General features: G+C 40.5%; 1 protein-coding gene across 1 annotated transcript; it reads left to right on the top strand.

Annotated features, from left to right (window-relative positions):
- The first annotated feature begins 1,436 nt into the window (after positions 1-1,436).
- On the top strand, positions 1,437-24,588 carry radil2b (Ras association and DIL domains 2b). Its single transcript, XM_062442753.1, has 19 exons — positions 1,437-1,622; positions 2,540-2,745; positions 3,598-3,772; positions 5,673-5,905; positions 6,915-7,375; positions 10,219-10,515; positions 10,712-11,125; positions 12,140-12,177; positions 12,260-12,483; positions 12,705-12,817; positions 17,507-17,572; positions 17,618-17,771; positions 17,995-18,167; positions 20,947-21,091; positions 21,247-21,431; positions 23,361-23,691; positions 23,774-24,003; positions 24,206-24,345; positions 24,433-24,588. Exons 1-19 carry the CDS (start codon positions 1,501-1,503, stop codon positions 24,524-24,526), a joined length of 3,801 nt encoding a protein of 1,266 aa, XP_062298737.1. The 5' UTR covers positions 1,437-1,500; the 3' UTR covers positions 24,527-24,588.
- Positions 24,589-27,651: the final 3,063 nt, after the last annotated feature.

The following is a 27,651-nucleotide window of genomic DNA, read 5'->3' as shown; positions in this document are numbered from 1 at the left end:
ACCTCTTTAAGTAGATACATAAGCAGTTTGAAGAGTATCAGAAGGCTTCCCCTTCAGAAGAGTGTCCTCTCTCACAGTGTTATATTACTGATGGATGAACATATGTACCTGTAAAAACCTGTAAAATATTCCTGAGGCCCAGACCCTGTACTAACTGTACAATTCTGTTGTGTTATTTCCATTCAAAGTTGATCATGTATTCCATATATTATTATAAATAACTCAATCTAAATAACTTCAGCACCAACATAAATGTAGTGGAGAGAAACGAACAGTATTGAATTGTATTTGTGGGGTTAGTAATATTGCAGTAGGAACTTTTTTAAGATTGCACACACACAAACTGTGGTCAGATGATGCCAAACCCGAATACATAACTCCATCACGTGTAAGTAATACAGCTTATAAGGCTCTTAAATAAAAGAAATCCCATCTTGTGATCTGCGTGCAGCCAAAAGATGGAGCCATAGACGCAGTGATGATTGGTGCATTGGTTCATGGTGCCAAGAATAACCCTGCTCATCTGCCACATGATAAGAAGAAACGTTTAATCTATTTGAAACTAAGTTGAATTGTCACTTTATTTAGGTTACCTTAATTTAATTCTCTCTGTGTTTTTAATCCTTTCTGTTATTATTCTTGCAGCTGTTTCCATGTTTTTGTCTCATGTTTTGTGAAGCACTTTGTATAACTTTATATATTTTTGTATGGAATATGGCATATCAATAAAGTAAATTATGTATTTATTTATTTGTTATTATTATTATTATTTATTTGTTATTATTATTATTATTATTATTATTATTATTATTATTATTATTATTATTGTTATTAGACCATCTTCAACGTGAGCCGTATCCAACAGTCTTCCTCTCCCGATAATAAGGACAACACAGAGGAAATTGTGAGTGTTAGGACTTTAAAATGAAATACTTCAACGTCTTCATCACTTGGCCTTTTATTTTGAAGGTTTTAGTGTGTGGGGGCGGGTGTGCGTGTGTGTGTGTGTGTGTGTGTTTGTGTGTGCACTTGGCACCTCCAAGCAGTTGCGCTGTGGACGCACATCTGGAGAGCGGGTTCGTTATGAATTTGAAACAAAGCGGAATATATTGTGTTTGAAAGAGGCGGTGTTCAGTCTTGTCTGCTTTCTCGCTTGTTGGCTTCCTGCAGTATTTTCCTTCACTTTCATATGTCAGATTTTGAACAACCCTGAACTAAAGCTGTAACTCGAGACGTCGGTTCGTGAGCTGAACAGCCAGGCTACAGCAACTCCAACAGCTGGATGAGAGCTGGAAACATCTGCAGCGCCTGTTCCGGAGTGCGTAAAATGAAGCAGCAGCTGAGTGACTTTGCGCAGCTCGTCCTGTATCAAACATCCCAGGAATGAAGCATCTGTGCGCATCACAGGCTGCGCTCTGGTTGGACATGATAAGAAGCCTCTCTCTTGATTTGAAACAACAGTTTAACTAGAGCTGAAAACCCCAAGTCGGTCAAACAGGAATGAATCAGATGAACTCTGAGGAGTTGCGCTCTCTCCCTCCAAGACCACCCAATTTACCTTCAACTTCGCCAAAAAGACGGTTTGTCAAACTTGGAAGGAAGACAAGTGATGGCTCTCAGCTGTGAGTATCAACAACTTCCAAACAAACACAGCTTTTGTACAAATGAATGAGTCATTTGGCACATTTTTTGCTTTTCTTTTTATAGAGATTCTTCTTATGCTCTTAAAAATGTCTCCTAGTTTCATTTTGAAGAAGAGCATTGAGACAGTTGCAGTGCTTTAATTAGTTGGGGAGATAAACACAAATTCCAATTATTTAATTAATTAAATGCATATTCTTTTCAACAATCCTGCACATCTGGAGTAATGAAGTACTTATTAGCCACAACAGTATACCTTGCATTTAAATGACTAGACCAGTGACAGTCTGGTGCCATCGCTCCATCATGGCATTTTCAACAGCCTTCAACCAGTTTCTCTAATATGATTTAAGAGAAATTTAAAATCTCTTATATCCAAGTGGTGACGCAACTGCAAAGGAACCTTTGAACCATAGTGATAAGAAGCTTACAGGATTGGTCGGCGATAAACAACACTCCATTATTTCAGTAATGTTCTGAGAGAGCTGAAGGAGGTATGGTGAAGGACACTGGACTGAGTAGTGCTGGAGGCAGACATGTATGTATTTATTATTTGTATACTGTATATTTGATGCACCTTTTATGGTATAGCTGTTAGTTTTGTATCTTCTATCATGCTTTATATTTCTCTTCTGTTAAACATCTTTTTCTCTTCACTATGTTCTTCCTTTTAAATCGTTCAACGTTTTAATCTTCTCTCCTGTTTTGAGCCATTCATCTCTCCTCCATACTCTCTTCATCTCTATCGGAAACTTTCCTCCCTCTCTCCTTGCACTTCCACAGAGAGGTCAGAGTCAGAAGTGAAGGTGCAGACATGCTAGTAGGGATTTTAGTGTCTTGCTCATGAAGTCTTGGTCTTGATCAAGGACTCTCTCCATCTATCTCTGTCACTCATCAGATCAGTTACATCCACCGGCAGTTCGTCCACAAGCAGATCAGCTGAGGGTGTGGCCGTCAGACAGCCCAGCAAGAGCCGCATCCGTCGCCATACCAACCGCCTCTCAGGTGTCTTCCGTCGCCCAGCCTCCGGCTCCAGCTCCGGATCCATGGCCCTGACAGCGAGCCTCAGGACGTCGCTGTCCGTTCAGGCCAGGAAGGGCAGCAGTATGTCACTTTTCCTCCCACTTGTTTGTTCTGAGATTTTTTTGTCGTAGGTTGACTAGGATGTAAGGATGCTGCAACATCAGTGAATCATTACTGCATTTATATGAGATATTTAAAGGGGGAAATCCACTAACTTTACACATAAAAGTCTGTTTACTAGTCATGGGAAGTACTATTTGACCATGTCTTCTGTGGCTCTATGGCACAGTGGATCTGATGAAAAAACACTATGGACTGCATTATGGGAAATGTAGGATCCAGCATTTCAGAGCTTTAACTATACTAGAGAATTAAAGTCAGGATATCTTGGTCTCAGCTGCATCGAGTTTGACCATTCTTTTTAAATCAGTGTTTTATGAGAACCCAAATGTTATGGAAGTGCAATATGAATTTGCTGAGGGGGGTCTTTAATTAGGGTAAACAAACAAGCCACTACTGAGATAACTGCCCTGCATTTCACATTATGTTGAGCTACATTATCTGAGTCCCTGATGAATACTGTACAGTAATTCTCAATATATTTGACTAGCCTATAGTACCACCACCATGGATAGTTACCAAAACAAATTATACATACAAATGCCAGCATGGCATGTGGTTGTGAATGGCTCTATTATAAAACACATTGGGGAACCAGCTCATTTAATATTTGTCATTGCATGCCTTACAGCATTTCCTTTTAGTACACACCATTGATTTATTGCATACAAACTGCCAAAAAGTGCACTGTAAAGACTGACATATAGCTTTGTAACAAACCATATGGTAAATGTAATCTGGCATCAATGCTTATGAACCACAAAACTATAACCTACTGTTAAACCTCTCATCTGTTTTGTTGTCATGTCGCAGTGAACTCAACAGATGCTCTTACTGCAGAGGATCCTTTTGAGCTATCCAATCAGATAACTGCTCCAGGAATCCTGAAGATCTTCGGGAGTGAAATCTGTAAAGGGGCCCACTACAAGAGTGTCCTGGCCACCACACACTCCAGCGCAAAAGAGCTAGTCAAAGAGGCCCTTGAACGGTAAGGCCATGAGTTATCTGTACATGTCTGTGTGTGTCTGCTTGCCATATGTGTGTCCTTGTGTCTTCTCAGGGTGAGTTCATTGTCCATCCACATGTTTCCTCCTCTGTAATATACCTTTGTGTTACATCATTTGTATATAAAAGGAGTCAGAGTAGGCTTTGATGCTTTGGATTTGGCGATTGATGAAAGGTTACCGCCTTCATGCCGTTGTGATTAATATATTTTTTTAATGAACAAAGTCGACTTGACCCGTTGTTCTGTTTATTATATTTGCAATACAGTGCACGCAGTGTGTGCGTGCCAAATAGTTCTGAAAAGGTCTATAGCAAACCACAGACTCGCGTGAAAGACAGCCAGTGTCGGCAAGAGCGCTGAGAGGGCCTCTCCAGAGAGAGTGTCTGTCAGTCTTTGCTTCAGTTTCAGCCAAAACATAATGGAATGATTAATACAAGTGGTATTCAGTGAGTAGAGGAAAGACTAAAGCATTTTCTTCTTCCTTCTGTAAGAATTTATAATGTAGCAGTGCCATTTAGTCATATCATTTCAAGATCACACATTTGGTAATGGGTTAGCAAATACATTAGGCATATGGCAACTGTTGATAAGCTCAGTTCTTTGAAACCTGCAGCTTTAATGGAATGTCCATGGAGAGATGTTATTTTGAGCTGCTAAAGCTGCTTGAATCAATATTTTTATATTAAGACTGCATGTAACAGTAATGACTATGCATGATTTGAATGGGTTTGCAGGTGGATTTATCCAGCTGTGCAGTTATCCTCAGCTGTACATAGGGTTTAAGCATTTTAGCATCTTTTAGCTCATTGTTTGACGCTGTGAGCCTGATTTATTTCAGTATTTCACAGTTCCCATTAACTTATTTTTCAGATATGCAGGCATTTGTTTTCAATGAAAATGCTCTGATAAACCCATTGCCTAGCATTAAACAACAGGCAAAGCTAGCAACTAACTTGGTAAACGCAATGAAGCATTTAGCAGCTAAAGAACCAGATATATTTCTCAGGATGTGGTGGTGACTAAACCATAGGTAAAATAAGAGTGAATATTGGACCTACATTTATTTGGTGGCCAGGAATATGACTCCAAATGAATGTGAATGTTGTGCCATGTCTGCTGGATGTGTAAATAAGCAACTCTTTGCTAACACATTTTTGCTGTACAGTATCATCTGCATAAGGTGATAGTATGTCATTCAATACTGCATTTAAAGCTTGTTGTGCTGCTATCAAGAGCCAACAAATCAATGAATGCTGGTTTGAAGTTATGTACTAACTAAATATTAGTCAGTTACAGTCATGGGTAAATGTTATTGCTAGCATAAGGGGTAAGGTAACAGTATGAGTAAATAGAGAAGAGTCTTAAAGTAAGCAAACAGATTCAGAAATATTCATTTTGCAACAATATCTAAAATTGTCTCTTTTAAGCTCTTGTACTCATCATACCAGACCAAATAAGCCTGTAGCAGCCAACTTGGTACTGCATACATGGAGGCTTAAAGTAAATAGTAAATGGACTGTACTTATATAGTGCTTTTCTAGTCTTCCGACCACTCAAAGCACTTTTACACTACAAGTCACATTCACCCATTCACACACATATTCATACACTGTTGGCACAGCCATTGGAAGCAATTTGGGGTTAAGTATCTTGCCCAAGGACACATCGACATGTGGACTAGAGATGAGCCGGGAATCAAACTGCCAATCTTCTGATTAGTGGATGACCCGCTCTACTTCCTGAGCCACAGCTGCCCCAAAGTAGAGTAGACACTATAATCCATTGTGAATGGAAGAAACAAGAAGTTTCCAAAAGTACACTACCATGTTTTGAGAGATACATTGATTTTATCCCACTGTTTTAACCTCTTTATGTGATCCAGGTATGGCCAGGCCAAGGAAGAGGCGGTATCCTACGTCCTTTGTGACACCATTGGCTCCATTGGTGGGCATCAGTGGAGAACAGAAGGGTTCCGAGTCGTGGGTGACAACGAGAAACCCCTCCTCCTGCAATCACTATGGAAACCTAGAGAGGGCCTGGCAAGACGGTTTGAAATCCAGAGGAGAAGCTTGGTAGAGGAGGAGAGATCCAAAGACAAAGACACCATCACTGCTGGTACAGCGCCTCACTCTAGCCTCGGGGTGCTTTAGGGACCGATCATTTCACAGTATACCACATCCTAATTCAGGGTGTTTGCATGTCCTAAAATATGAGTCTTTACTTTTCTATAAAGCATTGTCAGTATTAAATTCAGTTTTAGGGTTCTCACAGTAAAATGTGGTTTGTTGGCACGCTGTTTTTCCAGTGAAAGTCAGCCAAGCCACACAGACCAAACTGTATTTTAATAGGTCTACAATGTCTTTTTTTCCTTTCTTTTCAATTTCTGTTACAAATTTGGACTTAGATTTCATTCTAACCGCCATTAAAAAGGTTTATGAAACTTTAAATTTAATGAACGTGGCAGACACCCTGTCATTTAATTAAATCTCTTCCAGTGGCGCACCCTCTCTTTTCACGTTTCTGTTTTCACATCATCCTATATGTTACGTGATAAAAAATATCATATACCATCTGCTGATTTTTACAAAGCATGATGCTACAGAAAGATACCCAGAACTTTGAACAAACACTGCTTGGCATCGTAAATGTGCAGGGCGGACCACTTTATGTCATTTCCACTATCATTTCTATTGGAAGCTCTAGCTGTGGTTGACACAGCTGTGGTCATAGTGTACCAGTGTGTCCTGTTTGGTGTTTTGCTTTTATGAATGGCACAGCCTGTGATAGCATTCTATCAGTGTCAGCTTGTGGATGCCTGCTGTGTCGGGAAACTTTTTTTTATTTCCATGAGCTCTGTCTTTCTTTCCACTGAGGCCTGTTTCCTGTATGTGGCTTCTCTATGTTGACTCTGGCATAAATACACGATGTACAAATGACTGAATGCACACAGGCTCACACACACCTCACCTTACTTCAGGAAAAAAAAACGGGTGTTGCCCTATCACCACTTTCCTTTACCTCTGTGCTTAATGTATTTATATAGCAGCTCAATTTGCACATTGTTTTAACAGCAGTGCTCAATCTGATACCCAACCATTTTTTTGTTTATCCATTTCCCTGTTAGGTATCAATGCCCAGGCTCGTAAGCTGCAGAAAAGCCGCTCCAGAGTGAACTCCACACTCATAGAGAGGACTTCAGGGCGAAGCCACAAACTGTGGAGGAGCAAAAGTGAGATGGACCTCTTAGATTCTGATACAGAGACCACACAGGACACATGTCATGATACACGTCTCGAGGATCAAAACAAGAAGCTGAATCAAACTTCAATGCAGAGTTTCCAGCGCCCGAAAGAAAGAAGACCAGAACAAAATCACATTCACTTGGCAGTTCTCTCAGAGGGGGACAGCGGGTCGCCGGCCAAAACAGAAACCCTCTGTCCGCCGAGGTCGAGGGGCGAGCGGGAAGGAGAGGAGTCTGAGAGGGAGGAGACGGAGAGCAGCGACGATAACACCACACAGTACTCCATTCACCCTCCTCTTGACTGTCCGTACCTGCTGCTGCTGCAGGGCTGCAGCCTCGCACAGGTATCTCATTCAAACACACACTCAGAAACTGACAGTTGGCCCAGCTCCTTCCCAATTATAGCTTAGTAACCTATAATCAGGTGCAGTAGGCCTGACAAGCTTTTAATTCTTTTACATGTTGAAGCAGTGTACATGGAGCTGTAGTTACACCAGTCCCCTAATATTGGAAGGTTGTAAGGTGCTGTCTATTTTCAATCTTTCCAAACCCAAATACACAAGAGCAAGAGTTTAACTAAGGTGCATTTACCATTAGCATGTTCAGCTAACTATCTCACTAGTAACCAAGCATGGTAACCTAGTTTGTAAGATTACAGATTATGTAAAAAAACAACAACAACCTATTCACAACCAGCATGTCGACTGTATAGTATTTCATCATAGTGGGGAAGCCAGTCTTGAATGCTATCATAGTTTAGGCTAATATTAGAAAACTGTTCTGCTCCACATTAGATTTATAGCAACCAAACTGGGACATGAATGAATGAAATAATCCTTGTCATACTTTTAGGACTGACAAACTCTACTCTCACTGCAATACAAGAACAATGCTGTTTCTTTATTCCATGTCTTCTACACAGCTAATCAGTTAGCAAGGACTTTTTTCCTTGGACATAGAGCTTCAGCCTCAGTCTTTTTACAACAGTGGTTGCCAACCAGGGCGTCAGGACCCCCACAAGGGGTTGATAGATCAATCTAAGGGGTTGCGAAATGACTCAGATATACTGGTACTGTATATTTCTGACACACAAAATAGTTTTTTTTTACCAAGCTTCCCTCTAATTTTGCTGGATGTATTGCGAAAAGGTTGGAAACCACAGTTCAACAGCAACATCATGTACCCATCGTGTTCATTTAAGACCACTTTTACAGTTCTAATTTTGAAACAGATCTGCAACATTAAAAAGTCAGCCACAGACAGCTTTTTCAACCAAGTTAATGTGAGGTTGTTAACGCAGCGGTTGCCATTTCCAGCGACGGTTGTCATTTCGGCAAAATCTACAGTTGCTGGCGAGAAATGAGAAGCTGCTTTTGTCTGGAAATTAAGGACCCATTGTTTATAAAAGTGATATTTCCAAGAGGTACAGTATATCTGCGTGTTATCATGGTCGACTGCGTATGTGCCATACAAACAGATGAATTGAATAACTACGGAATTATTGGCTTTACTTATTGTAAAATACAACACCACAGCTCTTATAACATCATGTTTTCTCAGTGTAAACAGTGAGCAAGAGGGGTGAATCATAGTGTGATGTCAGCCAACTGTTCACAGAAAAGCTGTGTGTGTCAAAACACTGATCAGGAAACAGAAAAAGACACTGCAATAGCACTGCTTCCTGACAGATTACCAGTGGTTTTTAACAGTGGGCAACTGCCACATGCAGGCACACGCACACACATGCACGCACACACATACACACAGCGGCCCACACTGATTGTGACTCTGCGTCAGAGTTATTTGTTTTCCCAAAAGACCCCTCATATAAGCATATTATCATCTACCACGAGAAATACTATTGTGGACAAGGTTTAGAGAGTTTATTTGTAAAGTAATTCAGCTGGTTTAAATCTGTCCTGCTGGAAAAGACAAGCATCACAAGGGCAATGTCAAACATAATAATCCCTGCACATTGTGCTCGCCACTCACAGTGTTTAATAAAACATTGTTTGTCTATAATCAGGCTTGGCTCAAGACTGTAATGCCTCCACATGATCAGCTTTCACTGAGAGAGACTGTTGTTATATAGCCGGTAGTGAAAGAAAGAGATATCAGCACAACATTAAATCTTTAATTACTTACTCTCTGCCACCAAATAATGAAGCAAAATTAGTGAGTCATCCTTTTGCCAGTCTAAAATTATACATTTTCTCTTCATGTGTTTGAAGACTAAAAGCATGCAGTGAGTGAATCTCAATTGTGGTTCTTTAGAAATAGCAGAAAATAGAGAGAGAGCTGAGAAGTCAGTGAAACAAACAAAGAGCACCACCATCAGAAACAGATCAAAGTCAAAGTCAAATAGAGTTGTCTCATTGTAAATCAAGTACACTTGACTTACAATGATACTGTAACTGCATCTTTTATGGCAATAAGTGACAGTTAAAGGATAATTGTAAATAGTCATAACATAAGCACCCATTAATGTCAGTTATACAGCAATATTTACCAAACATTTGCTAACATTATATAAGTTTAGCTTCCATACAATAAGGTACTTGTACCATCAAGGGTATTGATCACAGAAAAGGTGTATTTTATTACTAGTGAGTTCAAACTTTCATTTTTAAGACAAATATTATGTTATTTTGTCTGTCAAACATTATAGTCTTGCTTTAAGATGTGACTTGACAAAATCAAAAAAGACTTGCAACTCTTTAACTGTAGAGGCTTTTGACTTGAGAGAGAGATTAGTCTTTTGACTTTTAAGAACTTAATATACTCCAGCCAATACCTAAGATTAAAAATGTTTTCTTTATTTCTTCATTTTCCTGACAACGCATATGTTTTGAATAAATCTGACAGGAGCCAAATCCAAGTCCAAGTTTTGGACTTGAAACTGAAAGGGATTTTAATGGAAAATTACATTACAGAAGTATCAACAGTAACATGTATTTATAGAAAGAGATTCCCTATTACATTGCAGAATATGTGTTTTGATTTGTGTATTCTTTAACTGACAAGCGATCTCTGTAAAGTGAATAAACATCATGTAATTAGTGATTTTAACAGCATCATAGTTGGAGAGAAAAAAGAAGGGGAAAAAATGAGTATTTCCAATCAGTATTTGTACATTGTTTGTTTATGCATAACATTCATTTTCTGCTTTCTACCATACCCCACTCAGGACTTTATCATCTACCTACTTGCAAGCCCAAAGATTGTAATGGGTCGACAAAGTGACCACGAAGACGCATCAAAGCCAGACATCCTCCTCTTTGCCCCAGACATACTTCAGAAACACTGCTCTTTCCATCGTCATAGCACTGGCGGCCCCACCATGCTCTGTCCTTGTCCAGACGCCGTGGTTATGAGAAATGGTGAAGTCCTGAGAAAAGAAGTACATCTTAGCCCTGGTGACATCATTGGACTGGGACAGCGCTACCTGTTTCTCTTCAAGGATCCCTTAGCTTTGATGCACAAGGTAATACAAGAATATAGGAGATACTGTTGGTTCTTGTCAACTAACCCTAACCCTAACCCTAACAACCTAACCCTAACCCTAAGTAAATTGTCCACTGTTTTTATATTGTCTTACATATATTGTGTAGAATCAGGTTAGATGACTTGACTGACTGAGTGCAAACTTCATATATCTTGTTTTTCTGCTGGAAATGAAGGAAGTGAACAGCACTGCACCTGAACCTAGCTTGTCTGCGATCCCCTGGCTGCTGGGTCACACCACTTCTGCCACTACAACAAGCCATACAAGAGAAATGATACTCTGCAACACCTGCATCTCAACCTGCACTGGCCCCCAGAGCCCAAGCAGCAAACAGAACCTGAACAGGGGCCCTCCGTTTCTAAAATCACCCGAGGGCCACAGCTTGACTTTGAACTATGATACGGAACACGAGCATCACATTGTCAAAAGAATTATCGCTATGGAAAGCAGCAAAGTTCAAGGGAGACCACCGCTGACTGTTTCACTGTTGCTGTGCATGTGTGTTCAGTATTCATCCACGTGTCTTCATACCTCAGACCTGCGCAGGCTTTTGCTGCTTATTGCAAGCGGAGTTCAGAATGCCATGTGGGTGAGTTGTGGTCAAAGTGGTGAATGAAGATGTAGATGTGTCTTTTAGGAGGTCCCTTAAGTCTTTTGTCTAAGTGACAAAACCACAGAGAATGACCACCTAACCTTGCAACCCTTTAGTATCTTTCAGTTCATCATTTTGGTTTTACAGCCCTTAACATACTTACTGTTGGTTGGTTCAGTCTTATCAGCACTGTTTCCAAATGCAGCATGTTGTCAAAAACCTCTGCTACTAGCTGGGGAACATAGTGGAGCATTTAGCATCTAGGAGCTAGATATTTCTCAGATATATATATAACATAACATAGGAGTTATAACAATGTGTAAATAGCTGCTAACATGTCCACCATAACAACCTTGTAAGGTGATAATTTGTCAATGTTGTGTTTGAATGCAGGTTTACGGCCAGCATTTGTACACAATCTTGAGGTCCTGTCTTTTGCAGAGGCCCCTTTGTCATTTATTTGCCTTGACTGGCTAATATAATACTAACATGATATATATTCCCCAATGAACTTGTGGTTAATTAAATCAAACTGACAGACAGCCAATTCTTGGCAGATAATATTCCAGAGTATGAGTTCAGCAGGGTTTCTGAGGCTCTGGGGAAACTGTAATGAGTCTGCTGTGTACCTGATTTGAAAATGTAGGTATGCAAAGAGTTATTGATTACTACTGAGGTAAAGAAACTTTTTAAACTCAATTTGAGCCTGATTGAAGGCTTGTCTAGATTATAAATAAGAGGAAAGGCTGGATCTACCATCTAGTATCTACTATCTACTATCTACTATCTGCCATTGACCAGAAAAAAAGCTTCAGTGCCCAGTGGTGCCTGGGGGCACTAATCCAACCATGACGAAAGGTGCTCTATTGTGTATTGTTTGCTCTAAGGCTCCTGAGGATCCAAAATCTCTGACAATAGACGTATTTTTATGTACATTAATGATGGTTTACATATTTGTGACCACCATGTTGTGATGCGCACATTGTAAAGGTGTTTTCTGTTGTCACGCAGGAGTACACTAAGGACCTAGCGGCAGTCCAACCTGAAGTGTAAGCACACAATTCTTTACTTTCTTCAGTCATCATTCATGTGTGTCTGACTACACTACAGATTCATTCTCACGTTTTGCAGTCTCAATGGTGAAGGTTCAAACCCAGAAGATCTGCTGCCTCTCAACCTAGAGGAGGTGATCTCAGGACTGCGCCCTCTGGTGGTGTGGATGTCAAACAGTCTAGAGTTGCTGCACTTCATCCAGTACCAGTTGCCTCTTATTCTGGAGTGGAGAACCCGAAAAGAGCGTGGACTGGAGGATGAAGAAGAAATGGAAGCAGAGAGGGAGGAGGTGGAGAACTTGGGTTAGTCGCCTGTTAACCATCTTATGTAATACAATGACCATGTGAGCATATGATCAATTAAAGCTGCACTGTTTGCGGATGAGATGTTTGAATATTTCTGGATAATAAAGCCATTTATTTTTCTATCTCACTGTCAAAATGTGCAAAAGTGTCCGGTGCAACTTTAAGATACATTGAATATTCATAACGACACCTAACATGAATAAATATATGTGTTTCAGCCCTGTTGGAGCTACGTCTGTCCTGTGTCCGTTCAGCCAGTGAGGAGACAATGGCCGTCCTGGAGGAGGTCATCATGCTTGCCTTCCAGCAGTGTGTTTACTACATAACCAAGGTGAGAGGCTGACCAAGTAAGCCAATGGAGCATAAACCGCAACTAAGTACATGTGTGATTATGCATTACTTGAATATTTGTGACAATACATCTTGGTGGATAAGTCGGTAATACCACAGCATGGTTTATTAAGTAGTGGTTGTATATGTAGTCCTGTGTCTTACATGGGAAGCCAAGTATCTACCTAACTTCAGCCACCAAGAAGACAGAGAAGAGTCAAACTTGTGTTTTGGCTCCGTCTGGTCCTCTCACCGATGGTTATGATGTGTAGTTTAAAAAAATAATCAGAGACAGGCTGAGAATAAAGAGCTCAGTTAGCCACTCTGACAGCTTTCTAATAGAGCGACCAGCCACACAGCCAGACCACACTGAGAGCATTATGACATGGGAGAGAGACAGGACACCGAGGGCCTTTATGTGTGTGTGTGTGTGTGTTGGGGGAGGATGAAGGAGTCAATCCAGGGGTGTCTGTGTTGCCAAGGAATTTTGTCTTTGCAACTTCTAATATTTCAGTTGAGTAGCTGTGATAAGATGGTAGGTACACAAATTAAGACATGTTTTTCATTTAAAACTGTTACACAAAGCAATGTGTTCCACATGTGAGGTTCTGAAAGAATGCACAAGGAAAGATCAAATGTATTTGTGTAGTGTGAATGGTGTCTTAGTGATGAATGCACCGGGAATTATCACCCCACTCTTCAGTTCTCCTCAGCTGATTTTTTACAGCTGTATTTCAGCTCATCTTTGTGGTTTTCTAGCCAAAACTTAACTGTTTCGACTCATTCTTATTATACTTACTAACCTCGTTTGTGGCCACAAAGGTCAGCTGTTTTCAGTGGTGTACCTACTGTATACTACCTGCCCAACACCAAACAGAAGACAGATAAAGGGAAAGACTAGGAGTTGGTGGAGACCAAAACAGAGCTAAAAGGAGAGCCAGAAAACCTCTGATAATTGAGACATTATGTATTTGCTACAATTATTAGCTTCAATGAGTTTAGCCACATACAGTAATTATTCTTGGCTGATAAGAAGTGATGAATCAGAAAATGTATCAAAACTTCTATAAACAGTAGTGAATATTTCTACATTCCTGTATTACCTCATTGCGTCTCAACTAACAAGAAAAATAAGTTTTGATCTAAGGAGAGGTTTACTTACACCACAGGACATCTCCAAACTTTCCCTCAAATCTGTGAAGGCTAAGTAGTAGTAGATTTAAAAATTGTATGTGATTTTGACACATTTCAAAGAGATTGCATTCTCATAATGTTACAGAGAGAAAGAGAAAGAGTTATTCATGGTAGCCGCAGTATTCACTTGTGTGCAGTTTCACTGACGCACCCCACCCATGACATGGAATTGTGCTGGGAACATTTCAGACAAATTTCCAGTTGAGCTGTGTGGGTGTGGGTCAAAACACTGTCCAAAAAATACTATTGAGGAGCCTATTTCAGTTCAGACAATCTCATATATCATGTTCATTTTTTGAACAGTTCTCCCTCCTTTGTCAGTAACTGAACAAGACATTATATACCGTATCCACTCCAATTCTTTATGCACTGACCTATCAGCGTCCTGGATGCTTTTAACCAGCAACTGCCAAGTGACGAGCACAGCGCCAGAAAAAAAGGAAACCATGTCAAGTACTGGGCCACATAACATTAGCACAGTGCTCGTTTGACAGGTCATTAGCAACAGCCACGGTCTCACATGTCCTGCCAGTTGGAATTTAAAAGGACTTTGTGCCCGATGCGCCACGTTTCGAGTCATCTCCTATATCAGTTTCCCGTGCAGGAAGGACGTCAGTGATAGGACATTGCATCTCTAAAGAGGAAACTATAGAAATTCCTGAATAGTGGCTGTTCTACAATTTTGAGACAAAACACTTTTTTGCTCAGTGCTGGAGGATGTGGTTATCTAACTACCTGCCCTTTAGACAGCTTTCATTTCTGATGAAATTACTTCCAGATGTGGTTTGTCAGTAAATCCATAAATAGAAAATATATGCTTGTGAGTTTCATTTGCAGCATCTCATGCAAATTTAGTCAAGCTGATGTTTCCAAATATATTATGAATATCCCTATCAGAAGGGGTCAAAAAAGGACCCAACGAAGACTGATTAGAATAAGCAAACTAATAGTCCCACTTCTGAATAGATGTCCCACTTAACTTCTAGAAACATGGCAAAGGGTAACTGCAATGTAATTATGGATATTCATATTGTAACTCCCTTCAACTAATGGTTACTGAACAAAGGAGCTTACATTAGTGTGATTCATGATTCAAAAGGAATGCATTTCTGCCTAATGTTGGATGCGATGCACAATTTCCTAACTGTAAAAGGAGGTTTAATCAGCAGAAACTGAGCAGAATAACTAAGCTAACAGTTCCACCACTGACAAGATGTTGGCTGTGATCAGTGTTAAACTAGTAACTGTAATTAGGGCATGACCAATACAGGATTCTTTTTAGGGCAGGTACCGATACAGATATTAGGAGGCAAAAAACGTATATCGATATATTGGTTGATGATGTTATGTACAGAACATGTACAAAAAACACTATATATATATATATATATATATTCCTGGCAGCCAGGAAGTGCTCCACAATCATGATGTACAACTATATACTACAGAATATGTTAATATAATAAAAATACGTCCATGTCCACATCCCTGAAGCCAAGTTTCATGAACTGGTAGACATCTGCACTGTGTTGTGTTTAAAATATATCCACATTTCTTAGAAAACATTCAAATAAAACCTCATTTAATCCAAGCGATCCACACTGAGGGTGTACGCCAGAGAAGAGCCTAGCATTAGGGTTAATTCTGTTAAATTGAGAGCACGAATTAGCAAATCCAGACCACAAACTTGTTTTGGGTTTTTTTTCTCTCAATGGTCCATCCTGGGCTGTGTACCCTTACACTAATCCTAGTGTGATTCATGATTCAGAAGTCATGCATTACTGCCTAATGCTGGTTGCGGTGCACAATTTGCAGACCAAAAGAGGAGGGAAAAGAAGAGATTTCACTGTTTTCCTTACGTTTGTGTATTTTAGTATGGAGAATGTTATGAAAAAAACAGTTTTGACATTTTCACAAACACACACACACAACAACAATTTCAGATTTAGCTGGCTCAGTGTGAACATGGTCTTGTTTTTTGTTTGGGGTCTTGCCAGTTAATTCAGTCGAGACGTGTGTCATCCATCTTGCCTGTCACTTCACAGCAGGCTATGATTCACTTCTATCCTGGACTGACAGACCAGAATTTGCGAGGAATGTGGTCAGGTTACTAGTGTCAAGCTGAAGACTAACCTGGCCCAGGCCTAATGATTTAGCCTTGCATCTATCCTTCCCCCCTACTACAGCACAGAGTTGACATAGTGATTTATGTAGGTACCTAATATGAAGCCAGGCTGACTCTGGATTCAGTTTTTGCAAGGAGGGGATTTTAATGTTCCAGGGTATAAACAAGGCAGACAGGAGAAATAAAGGCTGAGCATTACTTTTTTTGTTATTATTGTTTTGTCTGGCTCATCTTGCTATTTCACTTCTCATCCACTCTGCCATCTTCACAAATTTAGATCTAAATTGAAACAGAAGCGTCAACATTTTCTTAAATGTCGGTTTACTTTCAGGGTATTTTCATGCTCTTCCATTCAATCTAAGAGTAATTGCTCTGGGATGGAAAACAAAAGGCGCCACTGGTGACTAGCCATTCCAACAGAAGACATGTTGTGATGAATATACAGAGGCACTTATACGGGGTTGTGGGAAGACTGTGTTTACTTGTCGATCATAATGAAAGCGCAAATAAGTAGACAACACAGAATACACACTTTATTTTTTGGACTTTAGGACAATACGTGCCATGGATGCATGTGGTAAACCCAGAATCCTGCCTTGTTGAATGAATGAAGCCTTACTGGTTGGCTCCGCTGAGCGACATTTTCCAACCAGAAACACAGCAAAATTATTTGGTTTAATGTTCAGTCATTTCCATTGTCTCATGTGTGATGGGAGCCGTGGCTGTCTACTTTGTGTTCTACTGTTCATGTTCAGCCTGCCCTGGCTGCTTGGAGCCTTACAGTAAATGTAAAACGATCTGCTCAGGGTGGATTCCTTCAGAACTCTTCACTCAGCAGTCCTGTTGCAGCACCATGCCAAGCCCACATGAGCCATATTCAGCTTTTTAGGAATGTGGATCTAAGGCTGGCGCTGGCTTCGGAAGCTTGGTGGGTGTAAGAGTGCGATTGGAGGAGAAGGGGGATGTCTGTGTACAATTAGCCCTGAACAATGCTATCGTTTGTCTGGGCTTTGCTCTGAGGAACGGCAAGGACCTTTGGCTTAAAGGGAGGAAATGTTACGAACTCTGTCCCCCCTATTTCTGCAGTTTCTTTTGGTTTCTATTTCTAATCTTACATTAGCTATTCAGTAGTGAGAGAAAAAGAAAGAAGCAGACATGCAGAAGCAACATGGGTGGTCTGAAAAATGGGTTAGCGGGTTACATGCTTCAGTTTTTCATGGTGATCAGAACGTCCACCGCACAATGTTAACTTCTCGGACCTCAAACTGACCCACAGGAATGATCAACAATCTCCAGCTCCACATGGATGATTGAGTCACTCTTATACTAAGCTGCTCAAATCCCTTAATTCAAGTGATTCTGTCTTATCAGGTCCTGTACCCAATCCTGCCAGGACTTCTGGACTGCAACCCGTTCAGGGAGAGTCCTGACTCACAGGCGACTGGTGAGGGTGCCCAAATCCTGGGTAGCGGTGGGCTGCAGGTCCCTGGTGAGATCGAGCAGGTTGTGGAGGTCCTAACTGAGACTCGGAGACTGCTATCAGACTGTCAGCTTCACCCAGAGATTTCCTCACAGCTCATCGCTTATGTCTTCTACTTCATCAATGCATCGCTCTTCAACTCACTCATGGAGAGAGGTACCAGGAGTTCTACAAGTTATGGACACTTGTGCCGTTGTCAAATCTGTATTTGCTTTATTTAAAACAGGCCGCGTATTGAATGTGCGTCTGGAATAATAAGGAACTTGTAACTCAGAATCATCACAACTTCCAGTATTCAAATATTTTAGACTCTTGAGTAACCTGAACTAATGTCTAATTACACATGTCAAAGATGAAGTTTTATTTGATGTGTACACAGGATCAGAGCCAGGTTTCTACCAGTGGTCCAGAGGCGTTCGCATGCGGGCCAATCTTGATCTGCTCCTGGACTGGGCCCATGCAGCTGGACTGGGAGAACTGGCTTTGGAGAACACACACACTCTCTCGTCGGCTATCAATCTGCTGGCCACGCCTAGAAAGAATTTACTACAGGTAAAAAATACATACACTCCACACACGCTCTGCAGAGTTAAGTTTATCCAGCTATAAATAATAACCACAGACATAACAGGCTGAGGATTTAACAGTTTGATTTCTGTAAGAGAATGGAAAAAATCTTCACTAAATGTTTTTTGCTCTGCTCCTTACAGGTTTAATAAATGCATTACTCTCAGTTAGAATTCAAGGTGGGCTGACTAACAGGATACTAATCCTCACTAAACATAACACTAATAGAAAACGGCAAAGATATGGTCTTTTTGAACTCACACTTATCCAAGATAATAACCAAAGGTAAAGAAATAATAGGAGATTAACCAAAGACACATTATAATGGAGCCTGTCTACGCTGTAGAATTCTGACTACATTGCTTAACAAAACCCCAAATACACAAAAAGTAGCACACTTGATGAAAAGAACACAGTAAGGCATTCATGTTTATATCATACAGCTTACTAACCTGTTAATTCCACTTTTCCTTTTCCTGTTTTGACAAGTCAAATTGTCTGTTGTGAAAAGGGTCCACTGAGGACATTCAAACTGGTGTCTGTTGCTTTTCTACAGAGCCCTGTATGAGCCATAATGAAAAATAAATAATTTGTGCTCTCAAATTAATAATTCACGCTCTTGATTTAACTATTTTGCCTGTTCCACTCTTGTAGAGGCTACCAAAATGCATTCAGTCAGCCAGAAGTTTGCAGTTTGAAGAAAGCCACAAAGGAGATATTTCCCTGTAACATCAGTTACTGTTTCAAGCTGGATCCAAGGTAGCCAGGATTAGCCGTATGTCCTCCTTTCTCACAAGAAGGCTGTGTTCTTTGCACTTGTTGATCCACCTACATCTGTAAAGCACTGAAGAACCCTAGCTGACCTTTTATGAACTGGGTGACATCCGCAGGAGCATGACAGTGTTTATGGTGAAAAGGGCTGTTGTCCCATAGAATACGTATTCAATGGGATAATTTTATATATTTTAAGGGATCTCAGAGATTACACAGTGTTGTGCTTAAAGGACTAGGATATCCACATATCTTAGTCCAAGATTTAAAAAAAACAAACTTGTGAAATCCAAACTATCCATAAGGAGGGTGTATGTCGGACAAGAGAATGGCGCAAGAGTGAATTCTGTTAAATCAAGTGCAAGATTATTCAATTTAGAGCACAAATTATGAGATCGAGAGCACAAATGACTACACCCAGAGTACACAATAGTTATTTTTTTCTCCATTGTGCCTCCCGGGCTCTGTACCTTTCCTCTCCATCAACAGATAAATAAAAGGTGGAGGGCCCCTCTCTGAAGAAGTGCCTCAACCAGCTGTGTTTCAGACATAAATCATACAAGGGGCTGTGTTGGTGGGGGTGTGTTGTTTAAGGTACTGTTGAGAAAATGAAATACAATCCAGTAGGTCGAGTTATGTTAACAGCTACAGAGTAATTAATATAAAGGCTAATAAGACACCAAAACATGGGACGAGCGGGTTTACCTTTCGTTGTAAGGTAAACAGTCAAATACACTTATCCTAGTAATCCGCGAGGAATGAGCACTTACATATCTGCGATTGGCCAGCGCAGTGCCTTGCCGGATGATGTTACATTGTGGCAAAAATGTGCCCACTTTTTTGACCACTTATTGTTTTTTTTGCCAAGGCCTTGGTGGTAGCATCCAAGCTGCATCAACACACTGCCTCTATTCACATGAATGAGAGGGCTACATTTTTTTACTCTTAGCTCAGTGTCCAGCTGCAGCATCCTCCTTATCAGGTTCACTAATAAAAGCTGTTTGCTTTGATGTCCCCACTCCTTCATCATCATTAGCTGCGCAAGATCATCAAGACACTTGAGCCTGATGTATCTCCTCTCTCGTGCCTGGTTCTGTCAGTGAAGGTATTTTCACAGATGCTGAAAGTAGTAGTCAGTGCCATATCCTTGATCCAGGATATAGTCCTCTGGGTGAGCCTGGTAATACATCTCAAGATGTTGTAGTCCGTGTCCCCAGGGTACAGACGGTAACCAGCCGCAAGCACTGCTGCTACAGAGACCACATGTTAATAGCCACGTTGAAAGGAATATGTAGAATGACCTCTGGTACTCGGTACCAGGTGGTCTACACACAGACGCCTGGCACAACAGCAAAGACATGACGAGCCAGGCCAAAGTCTTTCAGTTTAACTTTGATTGGCCACTGTTGGCGGTCCACAACCATAATGTTGTCTGGTTTGAGGTCAGCGTGAATGATTCCCACGGACGTTAAATGGGGCAGAGCTGTGGCCAACTGATAAATGACTGGATTCAGCTCTTTGATGGAAAGACTGCATTTTTTTTTTGCTCTCTTTCATAAAATAGTAGAGACTCTGATCCAGGAGCTCAAAGTTCAGGAAAATATTGGCCCTATATAAAAGAGCAATTCCACCTGACAATGTTACATGTGTCTGGATTCAGGCACTGCAGGCATTTGACAATGAAAATTTCCTCTATTGCTTGCCATATATTTCTGGGCAATACTTAATCACATTGATGGCCTCTGCTCTGTTTGTCTTGGTAATGCAGCATTTGCTTACAAAGCCAAATCCACACTCCCTCAGGAAAGCCTCTACTTTGTGGTATTTTCTGAGGATGCTGCCTTTGAAAATCTGCATCTTTTCTGCATGAAAGAAGAGTAGACTGAAAGGATCTGAATACATAATTTATTTTCAATGTTTTGCTTGATGCTCTGGCTAGGCTTTAATGATGCCTTGAAAATTTGACTCTAATGATGTGCATGTGTGTGTGCAGACATCATGGGCGTCCTTGCGATCTGACCATCCTGCCCTGAGGCCAGCCCAGTTGAACCACCTGCTGAGTCTTTACAGCCCCGCATCTCCCTGCAGACACACCTGGGCTCCATCTGCATATGACCAAGCAGCAGCATATAGAACTGGTGAGAGGTCAACATACTAGTGGCCTATTGTTCCAGCTGTAATTCGGATTATACCAACTATAATTATGAACATAATCCACAAATTCCCATATCAAAGTTTTATGTTTAATTTCTTGTTATTTTATTTTAATTCAATATGCCCCTGCCTTCCTCAGCTGAGATCCTGGAGAGTTTTGATACCCACCATCCTCTAGTGCTGCCAGATGGGGGTTACCAGTTCCAATTGAGAAGGGCAGTAACAGATTTGGGCTTGAGGGAACAGCTGGATAAGCTTCAAGAGTTCATTTCCAGCCTCTGTGACTCACAATCCAATGAAGTCACAACTACTGGGGACCTCAAGGTACTGAAAATGCCATTAATGTCTTTTGGTATTAACATATTTGAAATAGGTATGCCGAACAATGTAGTACTTCAATAGGCTGGGAGATATGAGTAATGGAAGTTTTTATGCCTGCCTGTGGTGGGCACATTAAGGCCTTATGGAAAATCTTAAAATAAAAATTCAAAACCTGCTGTAGAACCTGCTTCTGCATCCTCTTTTTAAAACCTAGCATAGGTGTACTGCTAAGTACTATTGGACTGAGGAGACAAATGTATTGATTCACATTGAAATATTCTTTTAGCATTGCTGTCCGCCATGTTGTCCTTTTGATACTACCACTGGAGGCCACCACATACAGTATAGTGCTTTAAAGATGTCATAGTCAATATTTTTGTATTAACAACTAATTTGTGGTTCAGACTCAAAACCCTTATATCAATACACAGCAAACAGCTGAGCAAAAAAACTCTTGTAAATCTATCTACCAGCACCAGTAGCATAAATGCTAATGTTGCTCTGTATCTGTTGGGTGTGTCAATTGGCAAGTGTTTGCTAACACATTTGTCATTCTAACTTTATGAAGTGATAATATATCAATGCTGTGTTGACAACTTGCTGCACTGCCCCCACGAGGTGACAAATCAATAAATTAAATTAAATTAATAAAATTAATAGCATGTGCTTTGTGTGCTTGACTGAAACATGCTTTTTAATGTAAATGTACAAAATTGTTGATGCTCAATCAGTGGCGTGCACAGACTTTTTGAAGGGCGGGGGCGAAAAGAAAAAAAGGGCACATACAGTGCATTCTCGCCACTGAAGAGGGCACTTCAGTGCGCGTTTTTGCCACCCAAGAAGGCACTTTAGTGTGTTTTGCCAACCAGGAGGGCACCTTAGCGCGCGTTTTGGCTCCCAAGAAGGCACTTTAGCGCACGTTTTGCCTCCCAAGAGGGCACTTTAGCGCAAGTTTTTCAACAATTGGGCCACGACTGTGCACACCACTGTGCTCAATGTCCCCCAGTTTCTACAGTCCCCTATAGTGTTTTTGAGCAGATAACTCCTTTTGTCTGGAAAAACCACGATAACAATCAGTTAATTTCTCTGATGCCTGTTTGTAGTTGGACGTGAAGAGCTAATTATCTTTTGCAGTGCACACTGAATTCAGACAGTACCAGTATTTATTCAGTCACTGCCTCTTAATACCTTGCTTTATGCTGTAATACAGCCACTGAGCAAGTAAAAAGTTCCTTACATTTGCTCTCAATAACGCTATCTCCCAAAGAATGCAATGAATGCAAGCTCCAGTTTTGATATTTTTCCCATCTGTGTTCTTTTTTATTTGGAGATCACTGCTCCTAGCCAAGAAATAGTCCCGTAATAATCATGTAAAACCACAACATATTGTTATAACTCTTTGGTTTTTATAAAGATTAAACAAACTGAGTGTTCATTTGTGAATTTAAGAGGTGCTAGTACCTTTGGACAGAGCTAGGCTACCTTTATTTCTATGTTTACAATCTTTATGCTCTGCTAGCTGTAGCTAGGGGATGGTTAGCTATGACACTGTGTCTCTAAAGCACTAGTCCCACACTTTGGGAAATGTTTATTCACTTTCTTTCTGAGAGTTAAATGAGAAGATGTGGCTCTGTCAGGAAGAGGTAAGAAAGGTCACTAATAAACAAGTTACAGGTCTTTATGCAAAGCTAAGCTGAGTGCCTGGTGGCTCTAGCTTCATATTTAGTGTACATGAATGTGGTATAAATCTTCTCATCTTACTCTTGGCACATAAGCAAATAAGTGTACCTATAAAAAATGTCAAACTATTTGCTATTTGTCATCCAGGATAGTACCATTACCATTGAGGCTAAACCAACTAAGATAGATATGATTCCAAAAGCCAGTCTGGAAACCTTGGATATATCACCAGTTGACATGGTCATATCTCAGGCTACTGTCCAGAACCACCCTACCTCTGCTGCCTTACCTCCATCACCCCCATCACCGTCATCTCCCTCCTCAACCCAGTACCATGATGAGTTCAGCTCCTGCGGTGCCCTCCTTTTGTCCCAGAAGCTAAGGAATCTGGAGCTGCAGACAAGACAGACGGACACCACTGAGATGAGGAGGTCAGCACTGGACCCGTCCTGCCTCCTGACCCCACCCAACACCCCCCACACTATAGATCCTGTTGATTTGGTGAAGGCAGACAAAGATAAATGGATGAAGGCTGACAGTGAGTCGCTCCCCTGGTCCTCTGGAGTAGATACACATGATGAAGGTACAAAAAGACATTACCATTCATGGTTTTCTTCTGATTTTTTTCGGAAAATGAAATGAAATATCCTTTATTTTCTCCTTAGGTGGTTTAGTGTTTGAATGCCTGGCTGCACTGAAAGTAGACCGTTTGAAATCAGATTTGAAATCAGATTGCACCAGTATGAAAATAATTGTTGAACTCAAAGAGGAAGAGGAGGAGCAGGAGGAGGATGAAGAGGTAGACGACCATTATGATGACAACAACGATGAGGTCTTTAGTTTAGAGCTGGAGCGAGGAGAAAGAGGACTTGGTCTTGCTCTGGTTGACACAAGGGTGAGTGGAAGAGATCTAGATCTCATGATTTAAAGTTAAATGAACCTGACACCTGATCTACATCTTGTTTTTGCTGACCTTCAGTTATTGAACTTCTCACCATGTTACAGTGATTATAAATGTTAGGCGAGGTTACACGTCGTAATCATGACTTGGACCATGAGTGTCTGTATGTGCTTGAAATTTTGACCTCATGTTCTAGGACACTATGATGAAAGTGAAAGGCATCTTCATCCGTGCAGTGGTCCCAGACTCTCCTGCAGCCCGGTGTGGGAAGCTGGCACCAGGAGACAGGATCCTGGCTGTTAATGGAGTCAGTCTGCTTGAACTTGACTACCAAAGGTAAACAGTCCCAACCTGAGTAAAAAAAGCAACAATACTAAAACTGTATTTTCTATAACATCTCTTCCATCTCTTTGTCTCTCGCAGTGGAAAGGAGCTGATCCAATCATCAGGTGACAGACTGAGGTTACTGGTGGCCAGGTCTGACTGGATGGCCAAGGTTATAACGAGTGAATGCTGACAGCATTTCTCACTATATTTGCTAACCTTAGAGACTGTTAATGCATCACAAGTGCACTTAGAGAGAAGTATAAAAGCCTGTTGAACATTCAGGTTCAGGATGTGGGCTGTGATGTAAGAATATTGTGGCTGAGAAGACAAAAAAATGCACTATAAAAGGAGCTATAGTCGTGGCTGAAATTAGTACCAGGTTTTAGCTGCTCAGTGTTTTGTAGCTTTCATTTTAAATTGTAATAGCATGATGGTAATTATTGATGTGTATGTTTGATACAGTGTTCCAGTGAATGAGACATTTTGATTTCAAACTGAGAGGTTTGCTTCAAACATTGTAAATTTGTTTGGTATGGTTGGTTAAGGGTTGGCTTCAAACATTGTAAAATTGATTGGTATGGTTGGTTAAGGGTTGGTTTCAAACATTGCTGCTGCCATTGCTACTATTCAAATTCTTAGTCCAGCCCTTATTTAAAGTTGTGTATTTAAACTTTTAAGACAGGGTCAGAAGATACTTGTCCAAAGACTGACTGCTTCCAATCTGGAAGTCTTCCATATGACTAGAAGGACCCATATGAGATCAAGATAACCTGGCATGTGAGAGCCTGAACAATGGTTAAACGGCATGTCCTGTCCCAAAAGCCGACTGCTGCTAATGAAATTTGATTGGTTTCTGCGGGAAGAGTGGCAGCTTCCCACAGAAAGCTTCAACAAGGAAACATAAGAGCAGCATACATAAAACTGAAATTGGCCGGACAAGCTGTTCTGGTGTCCTTCGTCAAACTACTGCTGTGGACAGAAAAACCAATAAGCACTAGATAATATGTAATGTCATTGCCATTCTTCAATTCAGTTTTTATTATTCATCATCCAGATTAAATACTTGGATATGTGACAGTGTTATTGTGTTGATAAGTGTTGGTCTGAATTGTAATTGAACTTTTTTTTCAATGTCTTATTTTCCATGTTGGACCACAGTCACAGAAAGTGAGTCCACCCATGTATTTCTCCTTCAGGGTGTGGTTCTGATTTGATGATTTTGCTTTTTCTTTCACAAATCACAGTAAAGATTTTCATTGTTTGCTCATATCTGTCATGTTTCAGCAATAAAATAACATTTGAATCCTCTAGTGGTGTCATTTCTAATCAGTCACACTGTTTTGACTACAATGCCACAGTTATGGTATAGGCTATAGTTTCTTACATTATAGGTCCAGACCCAAGAAGTGACCATTTATGGATGGGTCACTACATGTTTTTTTCAGAGCTCAGAATGTTCCAGTGGTTCTCTTTCATGCTGGCATCCACTTACGTTGTTTATATTTCATGATACCACATGTCTTTTCCCCGTCGTGGGCACTGCATACCTGTCAACCTCAGAGTACCTGATAGACAGTCCTTGCAGACATGACCGCTGGTGAATTTTTGAATTTTCTTTGGTTCAGCAGTTGGAATATGAACTAAATTGGCCACGAAATTAGTAAAAGAAGCAAGGCATGCAATCCCAGCTGCTGAAGCCCAAGCGGTTTGGACGATCAGGACGTGAACCCAAAAGCAGACTCAGTACAAGTAGATTGAGGCCAGAAAACTTCTGTAAAAGTGGAAGATAATATGATTGGATAGAGATGTCAGATGTTGTTTTTCTTATCCTAAATAAATGGAAAATTGTGTTGGCAAAGACACCGTGTTGTTCATTTGAGAGTTACAGTTTCGAAATCGCCTTAATTGTATAAGGGGCAGCAGATTATAATGCATAGTTGAATATGTCAAAACCATGGCAAATAACCCAGAACTATGTGCATGGCTAGGTGCCATTATGGTTCTATTGGTCCTTTAAAACCACGGAAAACAATGATTATGTATTTAAAGTGCTGATTCTTGGCTTTAAAAGGTACCCTGTAGAGTTTCCTTGTAAACAAACTACAATTCTGTTTACATTCAGTGTTACTCATCAAAACACATTGCATGTATCTTTGAACTCTGACAGCGGTAAAACTGATTTTTTTTGCATTGTTTACATTAATATTTACAAGCTTGAAGTCTCCTTCTTCCCTGCCTTTGCTGGTATTTTGCTACATGTTTTGCCAGATTACAGTCACCTGCAGATCATTGGAGTAGTGTGAAACCATTGGCAGGATGGTGTACCCATGCACCCATCACCATGTGCATGTGCATCAATACAAATCAGGGATCCACTCATTAAAAACTGCTCCATAGTGCTACAAAAGGTCAAGAACTCCACAGGATAACCTTTAACTAAGGGTGTTTACATTCATATCACTGCATTTACTATAGGATTTTATATTTGCACATTCAAAAGTCTTAAATGTTAAAACGGTCACTGCTAAGGAGACAAAAACTGAGGATAGATGTACCTCAGGTTTGAGGTGAGGCCTGCAAACTTTCCTCTATGCCTGGACCTTATCTCTGATGCCACCTACTGGCTGTAACACAGAACACAACATAAACTATCAAAATAATCTCTGTCCATGGATGAAGATTAAAGAGGGGATGAGTAATTTTTGATACAGTCTTTTTGAAAACATGGTTGAAAGAAAGGAAAAACAAACAGATCTAGTAACCGTGTGCTGCTCTCTCCTTGTTCACAGATAAACAGTTTTTGTGTCAGCCGTATTTTTCATTTCATTTGACTATTTTATTGAATATTTGATAGATGATTGTATTTAAATCACTGAGCAAATCACATATGTGGGAGAAAAACCTGTTTTACTATACAATAATATATAACAGAAAAAGAAACGTTCTGCTCTTGTTTGTGAGATCAACACACAGAAATGATTATACAGTGCATCCGGAAAGTATTCACACCCCTTCACTTTCCCCATATTTTGTTATGTTACAGCCTTATTCCAAAATGGATTAAATTCCTTTTTTCCCTCAACAATCTACACACAATACCCCATAATGACAAAGCGAAAAAGGTTTTTTAGAAATGTTTGCAAATTTATTAAAAATAAAAAAACTGAATCTCATGTACATAAGTATTCACACCCTTTACTCAGTACTCAGTAGTTGAGGCACTCTTTGCAGCGATTACAGCCTCAAGTATTTGGGGTATTTCTCCCATTCTTCTCTGCAGATCCTCTCAAGCTCTGTCAGGTTAGATGGGGAGCG

This window comes from Scomber scombrus, chromosome 21 (genome assembly GCF_963691925.1).
Source record: "Scomber scombrus chromosome 21, fScoSco1.1, whole genome shotgun sequence".
Lineage (NCBI taxonomy): Eukaryota > Metazoa > Chordata > Actinopteri > Scombriformes > Scombridae > Scomber > Scomber scombrus.
The sequence above is the reverse complement of the archived record's forward strand: the minus strand, read 5'-3'. Positions and strand labels throughout refer to the sequence as shown.